The sequence below is a fragment of the Panthera uncia genome, chromosome F1 (assembly GCF_023721935.1).
Source record: "Panthera uncia isolate 11264 chromosome F1, Puncia_PCG_1.0, whole genome shotgun sequence".
In the NCBI taxonomy this organism is placed as follows: domain Eukaryota; kingdom Metazoa; phylum Chordata; class Mammalia; order Carnivora; family Felidae; genus Panthera; species Panthera uncia.
This window is the reverse complement of record NC_064813.1, coordinates 62,243,464-62,256,242: the sequence shown is the minus strand read 5'-3', so window position 1 is coordinate 62,256,242 and position 12,779 is coordinate 62,243,464. Positions and strand designations below refer to the sequence as shown.

Sequence of the window (12,779 nt, the reverse complement as noted above, 5' to 3'; positions counted from 1 at the left end):
GGGGGGACGCGCCTGGGTGGCTCAGTGGTTAGGCGTCCACCTCTTGATTTCAGCTCAGGTCACGAGCTCACGTTTCGTGAGTTCGAGCCCCGTGTTGGCTGGCGCAGAGCCTGCTTGGGATTCTCTCTCTCTGCGTCTCCCCGCCTCAAAATAAATAAACTTAAAAAAAAATAATAATAAAGATTTCCCCACGATGGGAGGACGTGATACTGTTCCCTTGTTCCCTGTGGAGAGTACGTGAAGAAAGTGCTGGGGCCCGTGGATTGAGAGACTGACCTTGACTCTGGCTGCCTGTGGGAATGATTAGGATTTTCCCTCCCACTGTCCTTCCTTGGCTAGAGACGGGAGAGTGGTGTTCACAGCGTGGTGTTCAAAAGCCTGGACTCTGGAGTCAGACTGGCCCCACGTTCTGGCTTTCCTACTTCTTAGCTGGGTGACCATAGGCAAGTTACTCTCTTGACCTCAGTTTCCTTCTCTGTAAAATGAGAAGGGCAACAATAGCTGTCTGGTAGGGCTGTGATAAGACCCCTCGTGTCCATGCTCATAACGTGTGTAGAAAGGTGACTGACACGGAGTAGGTATGACATGTGATGACCAGTAAGGCAGGGTGACGTGACGCGGTCCTCGATTCCTCCTCGTTCTCCTGCTGGGTCCTGTAAGGGAGAGGATTCGCTAAACCATTTCATTGCCGTTACTGGTCAGAAGAACTCAGGATCGAAAGAAAGAGAAGACCACCCGAGAGTTTGTCGCGCATCCCTGGCCGGGATGTGAGGTGGGCAGAGGCTGAGAAACGCTCACCTGTCACAGCTCTTGTGGCTTCGCAGATGTGAGTTCTTGGGAGAGGGACTCTTACAGAGCATGTGGTTTCTGGTTCACCCAGAGTGGACCCCTCCCCCTCCCCGCCACGCCTCCCTGGTTTATCTGAAATGCAGGTAGTCAGCTCGCTTGCAGGACCTTGATTCATCAAAAACTGCTGGGATTCTGGAGAACAAACAGGGGAGTTGGGGCAGAGACCAGGGAGCAGGAAAGGGCCGAGTACTGTATGGAGTGTGGGAGCTGACAACCTGCGATCTAACTGCCCCCACCCCCCAACCTCAGCAAATCCCAAAAAGCCAAGTCGAGAAATCCAGTGTCCAGAGCGGCTGTTTTGAGAACTGGCTGGAAAGCGCCGAGGGAGGAGGCCAGGAGGTGGGAGACTCAGCACCCTGCTTCTCAGCGGAAGGTTCGAGGGGGGCGTTGGGAGTGATAGGGCCTTTCTCCTCCTTAGAGCAAGCACCCTCTCCTGGTCTCCCCGGTGACCCCTCATGAATTGAAGCCGCACCGGGAACCCCTGGGGGACCAGACAGCAGCTGAGCCACGGCCGCGTCCCAGGGTCGGTCATCTCCGGAGAGACTGAGGCAGGGCAGGGCAGAGGGGAAGCGGTGGCCGGTGTGGGTCTGTCCCCACACTTATTCCCGCTCAGAGGAAGTTCAAGAGTAGCCAAGATGAGAAGCACAGTAGAGGAAGAGCTAGCCATCTGAGGAGAGATGTTCAACATTGGGCCCTGACTGTCCTCCAAAGGGGGAGGCGCTAGGGTGAGAGAACTCTAAGGGAACAGGCTTAGAGTCAGAAAGATAACAGTTAAAGCAAGGATCAGAGCCGGGGAGTTGCTGGCGATCGAGAAAGTAGGATTTGAACTAGGAGGTCATGCACTCGCCTCTTGACCCATGACCCTCTTGCCTGGACTATTGACTGTTATCCTGTTACCGTCCCCGCCCTGCTTTTGCAGTGTGGACGAAGCGCTCGTGATGAGAGCGTACCAGAGGGCAACGTGTCACGTAGGCGACTACTGGGCCATTATATCGATCGTGTGCAAGAAGATACGGAAATGAAAAATAAATTTGACCACAGGAAGATCATGGGGAAAGAAAGCAGTGACTGGCTGGTCCCCCAAGAGTCTCAGAAACAACGTTTCTTTTCAGGGGCCCTTTCTTTTGGTCAAAGGGGGACTAGCCAAGGAGTCCCTGGCTGGCTCAGTCAGTAGAACACATGACTCTTGACCTCAGGGTCGTGAGTTGAGTTCAAGCCCCGTGTTGGACATGGAGCTTACTTTAAAAACAAAACAAAACAAAACAAAACAGGGGCGCCTGGGGGCTCAGCCAGTTAAGTGTCAGGCTCTTGATTTCGGCTCCGGTCGTGATCTCACAGTTTGCAGGTTCGAGCCCTATGTCTGCCTCCATGTTGACAGCACTGAACCTGCTTGGGATTCTCTCTCCCTCTCTCTCTGACCCTCCCCTGCTTGTGCTCTCTCTCTCTCAAATAAATAAATAAACTTAAAAACACAATGAAAGGGGAACCAGCAGGAATTGTGTAGAGTTTCAGGAATACTTTTGTGAATGTTCTTCCAGATTTTTATGATTTTTATTCATTATTATTAAGATTTTTTAAGGATTTATTCATCTTTTGAGAGAGAGAGAGAGACAGGGCATGAGTGGGGGGAGCGGTAGAGAAAGAGGGAGACACAGAATCTGAAGCAGGTTCCAGGCCCTGAGCTGTCAGCACACAGCCCAACACAGGGCTTGAACTCATAAGCAGTGAGATCATGACCTGAGCCGAAGTCGGATGCTTGACCAACTGAACCCCCCAGGTGGAGAGAGGGAACACAAATAGGAGAGGGGCAGAGGGAGAGAGAGAGAGACAATCTTTAGCAGGTTCCACACCCAGCACAGAATCTAATTCAGGGCTCAATCCCACGACCCTGGCATCATGACCTGAGCCGAAATCAAGAGTCAGACACATAACTGACTGAGTCACCCAGGCACCCTATTATCAGTTTTTAATTTTTTCAGATTTTATTTCTAAGTAATCTCTACACCCATCGTGGGGCTTGAACTCCTGACCCTGAGATCAAGAGTTGCATGCTCCTTCAACTGAGGCAGCCGGGAGCCCTTCTTTCAGATTTGTAAACTGAAATGGATAGATAGATAAACAGTCTATATCTTTTTAAAAAAATTTTGTTAATGTTTTATTTTTGAGAGAGAAAGAGACAGAGTGTGAGTGGGGGAGGGGACAGAGAGAGAGGGAGACACGGAATGTGAAGCAGGCTCTAGGCTCCGAGCCATCAGCACAGAGCCCAACGCGGGGCTCGAACCCACGTACCGTGAGATCATGACCTGAGCCGAAGTCGGACGCTCAACCGACTGAGCCACCCAGGCGCCCCAGCAGTCTATATCTTTTACAAAAATTGGACCATACCAATTTATAGCCTACTTTTAAAACATGTCATAGTAATTTTTGTTTTACTTCAAATTATGATTTTCTTATTTCCCCCTAACTTTTTATTAGAAAAATTTATCAGAGTTGAAAGAACAGTTCAGTGTGCATCTATGTGCTTTTCACCCAGATTCGGTCGTTGTTAGCATAATGGCATATTTGGGCCAGCGTGTGACAATATTCCATCCTGTGGAAACAGCAGAGCCTGGTGGTTGAACGTGGAGTCTGCCACTCTGGGTCCCAAAGCCAGTTCCACTGTTTCCTAGCAGTGTGGGTTGACCTTGGACAAGACCTTTAACTTCTCTAAGCCTGTTTCCTCAACTATGAAATAGGGATGACTCCTCAGAAATTTCAGAGGATCCGATGAGATCATGTTTGGCACCTAGGAAGTTCTCAGTAAATACCGTTTGGGTGCTCTTCACTCAGCCTGGAAGCTGGGGACACTATCTGAATTGGTTTCACTTTAAATCCGTGTCCATTGGGGCGCCTGGGTGGCGCAGTCGGTTAAGCGTCCGACTTCAGCTCAGGTCACGATCTCGCGGTCCGTGAGTTCGAGCCCCGCGTCGGGCTCTGGGCTGATGGCTCAGAGCCTGGAGCCTGCTTCCGATTCTGTGTCTCCTTCTCTCTCTGCCCCTCCCCCCTTCATGCTCTGTCTCTCTCTGTCTCAAAAATAAATAAACGTCAAAAAAAAAAAATTTAAGGGGCGCCTGGGTGGCGCAGTCGGTTAAGCATCCGACTTCAGCCAGGTCATGATCTCGCGGTCCGTGAGTTCGAGCCCCGCGTTGGGCTCTGGGCTGATGGCTCGGAGCCTGGAGCCTGTTTCCGATTCTGTGTCTCCTTCTCTCTCTGCCCCTCCCCCCTTCATGCTCTGTCTCTCTCTGTCTCAAAAATAAATAAACGCCAAAAAAAATTAAAAAAATAAATAAATCCGTGTCCATTAGCCTCAAGTGGGCCCTTAGGGCTGCGTGGTGACCCTACCACATCTCATTATTCGCTCTCTTACTTTCTTACATGATTATGTCACTCCTCCTCCTTTCTCCTCAAACCTTTACTGCTTTGTGGCCCTTCTTCGCTCTTAGCTGGCAACTGTGCTTGCTTCTTGTTTAACCGAGGAAATAGAAGCAATCAGAAGAGAACTTTCACGCAGTCCCATTACAGGTACCCTCTTGCTTGCCTCCATACCCATGTTCGTTGCCTTCATTCCTGTATTATGGATGGACTGTCTATATCTCTGAGGCCAACCCCTCTCCTTGTGTGCTAGGTCCATTTCCTTTTGCCTGTTCAAGGCACTGTTCTAGCGACTATGCTCTCTCTCTTCTGCATCATCAAGTTTTCCTTCTCAACTCACTTGCTGAAACACTCTCCCACGACTCCGCATTCTTCCCCACCTTCCGCCAAATTTCTCTGCTGCTCTTAAAGCAGAGCTCTTTGAAAGAGCTATCGTTACACACACATCCATCAAAAAGTCCCATGGATCCTACCATGAAAATTGTCTCCAGTCTGAATACTTCTCATCACCTCCAGCCCTATTCCAAACCCCCATGATCTGGCTTCTCCACTCACTGGCTTATCGTCCTCATAATTCTTTCCCCTGGTTTCTCTCTTGCCTCTCTAGGGTCTGTTCTCTGAGCAGCAAAGTGATTCTTTAAAAATATATCAGGCCATGGTTCCCTGTGCCCCGAACTTTGTAATGCCTTTCCATCAACTAAAAAAAAAAAAATCCAAAGCCTTGGCTCTGGTCCAGAGATATTCATATTCTGGCTCCCCACCCAGCTTCATTTCTTCTACACTCTCCCTCATTCACTCGGCTCCAGCCATGCTGGTTTTCTTACTCTTCCTTGAACACAGAAGGCACAAAACCTGCCTCAGGGACTTTCCACCTGATGTTTCATCCGCCTGGAAGGCTTCTCTCCCACACGTTCACATGGCTTGTTTTTATATGTCATTCAAACTTCTGCTCAAATGTCACTCATCAGAGAGCCCTTCCTAGATACGCCGCTTCATTTTCCTTCTTGGAACATGTCACTAACTGGCATAAGTGTTTAATGAGTTCGGGAACTTTATTTTGCTCACCGCTTCATCCCCAGTGTCTAGAATGATGCTTGGCATGTATTAGGCAGTGATACGTTTCTTGAATAAATGGATCTTGTGTTTCTTCTATACTCCATTAGGGCGTAGAGTCAAACATCAGTAAGTGGTTGATAAATATTCATCAAAATAGGGTATAAATGGCATAATCTACGTGTCATACACTGGGTTCTTTCTATCCGCTCTTAAAGCAGAGCCCTTCTATCTGGCAGTCATTCAGCAAAGGTTTGCATTTGCTAAAATGAGGGATAATGCTGGAGACTCCACTGAGCTATCCTACGGATGAGATGACAGAACCTTCGTGAAAGCACTCGGTTCCTGTATTTTGGGAAATATCAGGTATTCGATTTGGAAATGAGCCCACAGACTCCAAGGGTGCCCAGGAGCCCACAGGCATGCCTCTGTCTCAAGATGAATTGTACCTTGCGATAGGAATGTCCAGATGAAGCAGCCCCGGTGACACAATTCTGAGGAAGGGGAACTAGTATTATTTTGAATTTAACTCTCCATCTGGGCAGAAAGGCCAGAGAAGAGCACACGTATCGCTGACTAATCTTATTTCAAATTCATGTCCTTGGCCTTAGGAGGGGCCCCAGTGCTTCCCAGCAATGCTGTTACTGTTTCCTACTTCAGTCACTTTCCTGCTTCCCTGGATGAGTATCTCATACCTTCTTTCCCTGCTTCCTTCCTTCAGTACCTCTTCCCTCCTCCTCTTGGATGATGACCATGTTACCTATTGTACTTCGAAAACAGACGCAATGAGAGGCACCTGGACGGTTCGGTTGGTTAAGTGTCCGTTTCTTGATTTTGGCTCAGGTCATGATCTCGCAGTTCGTGAGATCGAGCCCCGTGTCGGGTGAGCCATCAGCCGCTTGGGATTCTCTCTCTCTCTCTCTCTCTCTCTCTCTCTCTCTCTCTCTCTCTCTCCAATAAATACATAAATAAACTTAAAAAGAAAACCCAGAAGCAATGAGAAGAGACCTCGCAAATGTTCCCACGTGTTGCCTCTGGACCCGTAAGCTCTGCCTTCCCTCCAGTTCACCCCCCGTTCAGGGCTGCCTCTACTTACGCACCAGATCTCATCCCCTTTCTCCTTCTCCAGCAGTGAGGCTCTTGCAATACTGTAGTGCGTCCTTCTCTACTGGATTATTTTCATAAAAACACAAACATTCTGTCATTTCTGCCATCTTCGGGCAGATCTTCTCGTGAGCCGTACCCCCCTCAAACCACACACCCCCATCCCCATTTTTTTTGCAACGCCTTCTGCATTTGCTGCCTCAATCTCTCCTCCATTTCTTTCGCGAACCCACCATAACCAGACGTCTGCTCCCTTCCTCCACGGTGACCCTCCTGTCAGGGTCACCGGGTCAGCCCCCGTCTTCATCTTACTTGGCTGGCCTGCAGAATTGGACACGGTTCATCACTCTCTCCTGCGTGAAACAGTTTCTTCACAGGCCTTCTAAATTACTATAATCTCTCGGCTTTTCTCCTACCTGACTTCTTCTCAATTTCCCTTGCTGATTGTTCCTTAGTTCTACAACCTCAAATCACTGGAATGTCCCGGGCTTTGACTGTGTTCTCTTTATCTGATGGTGCCCTCATGCAGTCTGACAGCTTTAAAAAATTGTTTTTAATGTTTTTATTTATTTTTGAAGGAGAGAGAGAGGGAGACACGGAATCCGAAGCAGGCTCCGGGCTCTAAGCTGTCGGCACAGAGCCCGATGCAGGGCTCGAACCCACAAACCGTGAGATCGTGACCGGAGCCGAAGCCGGATGCTCAAGCGACCGAGCCACCCAGGCGCCCCTGACGGCTTTAAATGCCACCCATATGTTTAACAACTGCCCCATTTATACCTCCGGGCCGGGTCCTCCTCTTGGACATCCAGCAGCTTGTGGAAGAATCTCCACTTGAGTAATTAGTAGACCTCTTGGACTTGTCCGAACACAAGCTCCTGACCCTTTTCCTAAGATCTGCTCCTCCTGCCGCCTTCTCCACTGTGGGAAATGACAACTCCGTTTTGCTCACTTCTTCAGGCCACACACTCTGGAGTCATCCTTGACCCCTTTCTCAGAAGGCCACTCATCCAATCAACCGATCCCTTGGGTCATAACATGAAAATATACCCGGGATCGAACTCCTCACCACCCTGACCCAAGCCACCCCTGTCTCTTGCCTCATTTTCTGCAGGAACCACCCCCCCCCCCCGGGTTTTCCTGCTTCCTCCCACGTGCCCCTTTGTGCCTTCTCATCTCACCTATAAAAGTGAAAATCCTTAAGAAGGCTCCCAAGGCGTGGGTGCCTGGGTGGCTCAGTCAGTCAAGCGTCTGACTCTTGATTTCGGCTCAGGCCGTGATCTTCCAGTTTGTGGGATCGAACCCCGCCTAAGGGCTCTGGGCTGACCGCGTGGAGCCTGCTTGGGACTCTCTCTCCCTCTCTGTCTGCCCCTCCCCCCACTCTCCCACAAAATAAATAAATAAAACATTTTTAAAAAAAGCTCCCAAGTCCCCCCATGGTCGACCCACCCCAGTTTATCTCTGATCTTGTCTCCACCCCCCCTTTCTCTTGCTTCCCTCCTCTTGACGGCTCATCTCACTTCCACTCCACAGCCACTGGAGGGTCCCTGATCTCCTTCCACTCTTGGCTCAAATGCTACTTTCAGAGAGGATTTTCCCGACCACTCTGCGCACACCTGTTTTTTCTCCATTCCCACCCCAGCCCTCACTACCCCTCTGCCTGTCTTCTGTCTACACAGCACCTATGACCACCTAGCATACTAGCATAGTAGGTCTATCTGTGCACTAGGATGTAAACCCCGTGAGCACAGAGCTAGTCTGTTTTGTCCTCTGCGACTTCCCCAGCGCCAATAAATACTTGCTGAACGAGTTTTGACGACTTTTCTCCCTCCCTCCGATCTCGATCTCGAGACCCGCTTCTTCAAAAGCCTAGGGGAAAGTGCTTGGTAGGAGGACGTCAAAGTGTTGGTAAGGAGTCCGAGGGGATGGCACCTTAGTGCTTCTGTGAATATCTAACATTCTGATTTGTCTTTTCCAGCTTAATACCAAAACGTCCCCAGCAGCCAACCAGGCACCTGGCCCGGAGGAAAAGGGTGAGCGGGGTTGGGCGAGGCAATCTGTGGAGCGGGTAGATACACGGACATGAAGACGGGTAGGGCTGTAAGTCTGGAAGCTCCCAGAGTCAGACGTAGTCGGAATAGGAACGTGGATAAGTGAAACAAAGCACTCGGTTAGAACTCCTTCCACTTTTTCCTCAGAAGTAAACCTACCGGCCTTGCCTCTTTGATTTTAGAAACTGGCTCGGGAGTGCTTGCAAACAGGCACTGTGAGAGGAAGAAACTCGCCAGGTAATCGGGCCACTGTGTCAATCAGAAATTGAGAACACGCTGGGGACAGTGAACATGCTCTGGATGTGAAGCGCGGGGTTTAGGAATGAGTGGTGACAGACATTTGCCATCTTGGTCTAAGAGCAGCAAAGCTCCTACGTAGCTAGAGAGAGCTCTCAGCCTCCGTCCCCTGACTCAAGTTTGCAGGAGACTTACCGGGCGTCCTTAGTCCTAGCAAAGACTGGAGAACCCCACAGAGCCCAGCAGGAAGTGGACCCTAACCGCTGCATTTGGGGGCCTGGAGAAAGGGGCGGGGCAATGCTCGTGTACCCATTTATGAGTCTCTCAACCCCCTGCAGGGAAGGCCAACAGTGCCAAGAAGGCTGAGGAGGAAGAGGAGATTGATATTGATCTGACAGCACCGGAAACAGAGAAGGCCGCCCTTGCCATTCAGGGCAAGTTCCGGAGATTCCAGAAAAGGAAAAAGGATCCTAGCCCCTGAATAACCAGGCTTGCCCTCCCCCCCCCCTTCTCTCCCCTCCTCCACAGTTCCCACTCCTGTGTGTCCCTCTCGCCTCTTGTCGAGGCAAGTTCGACCCTTAGATATTATTTTCTCTGATCGCCCCCTCCAGCCATCGCCGCAGTGGAAGCACGAGGAACATGGGGAAGATGGAGAACCCAGTTGGCAGCCACCTGCCTGAGGTGGGCCGGTTTCTCCTCGGGATAAGCCTCCTTCGTCGGTACCTGTGCCTCGCCTGTGAGGTTGAGGGGCAAGAGGCTTTGAGGCTGAGACAGGGGCCCCCGCCAGCGTGGGAGGGAGGGGAAAGCCTTCAGAGCAGGGCGCCGAGGGGGGGGGGGGCACCAGCACCGTTCTGCCAGCTACAACATTCACACTTCAGGTAACGGGTTTTGCCGCTCACATCCTTCTGCGCCACCGCATCCACCCACCCTCTTAGGATCTGGGTGACAGTGGGGACTGGAGCCCCCCCCCCCCAGGGGGACCCAAATCAAGCACCTTCCACGTTATTGCATGCCGAGTAGAGGAGTTCCCAGGAAGGGACGCTTCATCATCCAGTCTGCGACCATAAGAGGCAGAGGCAGAGGCAGAGCGGGTTCCGAGGGTCAAGGGCAGGGAGACGGGACTAGAGCCGATCTGGAGAGGACAGGAGCGTGGGGGGGGGGGGGCCTTCTGGAGACCCAGCTACTGCTGGGAGATGTGTACCCAGATGAAGGGTTTCCGGGACTTTGCTAACCTGCCTACCTCTAACCTCCCACATCTGGCCATCCCTGAAGGCCGCCAAACCAAGTGACCCCTGGAGTCCCCACCTACCCTGCCGCGGAGTCCGAGCGGAAGTGACATAGCCCCTCTGTGTGATTTTAGCATGTTCAATGATGATTAAAGAAAAAAACAAACCCTCCAGTGGGGTCATTCGACCTCCGCTTCTGTCTTTTCTTGGAGGGGATGTGAGTGCGAGCCTGAGCTGGCCTGGGGGCGTGGGGGTTGGTGATGGAGAAGGTGCAAGGATTAGGCGCGGTGGCACAGGAAGTCAACGCTGCCTGAGCAATTAGACTGAGCCCCCCTCCCCCACCTGACCTCGCCCTCACCTTGATTCGCCGCCCACACCGGCTCTTTCTCTGCTGCTGTCACCACCCCCGTGCACACCTGCAGGGTGCTCGCTTCCCTCCCTGTCGCCTTCCGGCTCAGAGCGCACTTGGGGTCTATCCCTGGGAGAACAAGCCTTCCTTGCTGCCCAACCCCGGGTGACCTACCCTTGCTGTCCCTCCCACATCCCCCCTCCCTCCCACTGTGTGTCTAACTTAGGGGCCGGAGAGGAAGGCTCTGGCTCAGGAGAGACCACCGCTGTCGCGCTGCAGATTCCAAACCATGAATTAAATAAAGGGATGGCGCTGAAGCGGGCTTGCACTGCTGAGAATTAACCTCTACACGCTGAAACCAGAAGCTGCGTGCCTGAAGGTCAAGCCAGGAGGGCTCTATCTCACACACCCTGTTCACTTAGTATTCACCCCCCCTTTCTTGAGTCCAGAATACAGAAGCTTGGGGCGCCCGTGGGGGGAGGGGCCAGTCAGTTAAGCGGCCGACTTCAGCTCAGGTGATGATCTCACGGTTTAGTGACTTCGAGCCCCGCTGGTGGTGCGGAGCCTGCTTGGGATCCTCTCTCTCTCTCTCCCCCTCTCGCTCTCTGTCTCTGCCCCTCCCCCACTTGTGTGTGCTCTGTCTCTCAAAATAAATAAAAGAAAATAAATGGCTTCACAGAAGAGACAGGCAGAAAACAGTCAAGGAAGAAAGCAAATTCAGTTACCGCACCTCGTTCCCGGACATGCCTCTTGGCGCGTTTTTGGCCGTGTAGGGGTGTAGGGAGCGGTGACAGAGCCGGGAGGGGAGCCCTGCCCAAAGTGCAAGAGGTTCAGGGATCTGAGCAGGGGGAACCTTCAGAGGACGTTCCCAAAGCCCAGACTCGAAGGCGAAGGTTTTGCGAGAAATTCTGGCAGCGAAACGGACAAGGCTCCAGCTTCCCGGGACCAGCTACTTTGAGGGACTTGGTGTCCTTGCTGGGTGGGACTCTTGACCTCTCCTTGACCTTGCCTGGGATGGAGGCAGCCTTCCCACTGTCCTCTCTTAACTTACTCCGCCCTCTTTGGGGGGGGGGGCGCCCTCCCCGCCCACTTCTGCCCCTCTTGCCCTTGCTGCGGTTCTTTTATGTCTGGGATCCTTTGTGGGGGGCAGTGGCTCCTGGCATCGTCTTTGCCCCTGCTGTTCCGGGTCCCTGAGATCCAGCCCTCCCTGAATCGCTGTCCAGTGAGCCGCTGGCCTCCTCCTCGTCTTCCCTGACCTCTCCCCAAAGCCAGCCCGTCTGCTGCCTGAGGGCCGGGGGGGTGGGGGTGGGGGTGGGGGTGGGGGGGGGAGGGGTCAGGAGGTTCCTTTCTTTTCTGGTCACTTGGGAAGCTCGGGCTCAGGGTCTCCAAAGGCCTAGACCCACAGTCCACAGGTGGTCGGAAAGTAAGCCTTTTGCCCGAGTTCACAGCCCTCCGTCTTCCTTCCAGGATTCTGTTCTTCCCCTGGTGTGAGGATGGTGACGCTGGTGGGTGATCGCGACGGTCGTGATCGTGATGATTGGCCTTTCTTGCTCCGCAGCCACCTAGATCTTCGCGAGCCGCCCACGGGGCGCCGCGTCCGCCACGTTAGCGGCGAGCGTTCTCTCCTGTGCAGAAAATGAACTCCGTCAGCTTCGGCCTCTTCATAGTTGGGGGCCTTAGGGATGCTCGGCCGCCACGTTGGGGGAGCTTGCCGGCCTGATGCTCCCTGACGGGCATGAATGGTGGTGACGATAATGATATCTAAGATTTGCAAAAGAGTATGTGCACTGTTCAAAGCACTTTTACATATACATAAAATATAAATATATAAATATAAGTGTATATACATATATAATAGAGAGAGTGAATGAGCATGCATGGGGGAGGGGCAGGGAGGGAGAGAGAGAATCCCAAGCGGGCTCCATGCTGTGAGCACAGAGCCCGACCCAGGGCTCAGTCTCACCGTAGATCATGACCTGAGCCGAAATCAAGAGTCAGGCACTTGCGGTGCCCGGGGGGCTCAGCAGGTTGGGCGGCTGACGTCAGCTCAGGTCATGGTCTCTCAGTGCATGAGTTCGAGCCCCGAGTCCAGCTCTGTGCTGACCGCTCGGAGCCCGGAGCCTGCTTCGGATTCTGTGTCTCCCTCCCTCTCTGCCCCTCCCCCGCTCGTGTCCGGTCTCTCTCTCGAAAATAAATAAATATTAGAAAGAAAAAAAAAAGAGTCGGCTGCTTAACTGAGCCACCCAGGCCCCCCAACACTTTTACGTATATCAACTCATCTGATTCTTGCAACCCTGTGGCAGGGATAACTATCATTATCCTCATTTCATACATGAAGAAACAGAGGCGCAGAGAGCCTAAATAACCTTCCCAAAGCAAAGCGAATGGTTGAGCCAGGACTGGAACTCAGGAGTCTAGCTCCGGAATCTGTGCTCCTTGTACCACCTTAACAAGGGACTGGATGAGCGAAGGCGGACGGCTTGGAAGGCGGGGATGTTGTCC

The 12,779-nt window shown here is 52.3% G+C and overlaps 1 protein-coding gene across 2 annotated transcripts in view; it reads left to right on the top strand.

The window, feature by feature from the left end:
• PCP4L1 (Purkinje cell protein 4 like 1) overlaps window positions 1–10,115 on the top strand; it is a 23,230-nt gene extending 13,115 nt beyond the window's left edge. For both annotated transcript variants that reach the window (XM_049634622.1, XM_049634621.1), the window contains exons 2-3: window positions 8,393–8,447; window positions 9,041–10,115. In XM_049634622.1, the coding sequence (XP_049490579.1) occupies window positions 8,393–8,447; window positions 9,041–9,183 (198 nt within the window). In that variant the 3' untranslated portion in view covers window positions 9,184–10,115. The remainder of the gene's footprint in view (window positions 1–8,392; window positions 8,448–9,040) is intronic.
• Window positions 10,116–12,779: the final 2,664 nt, after the last annotated feature.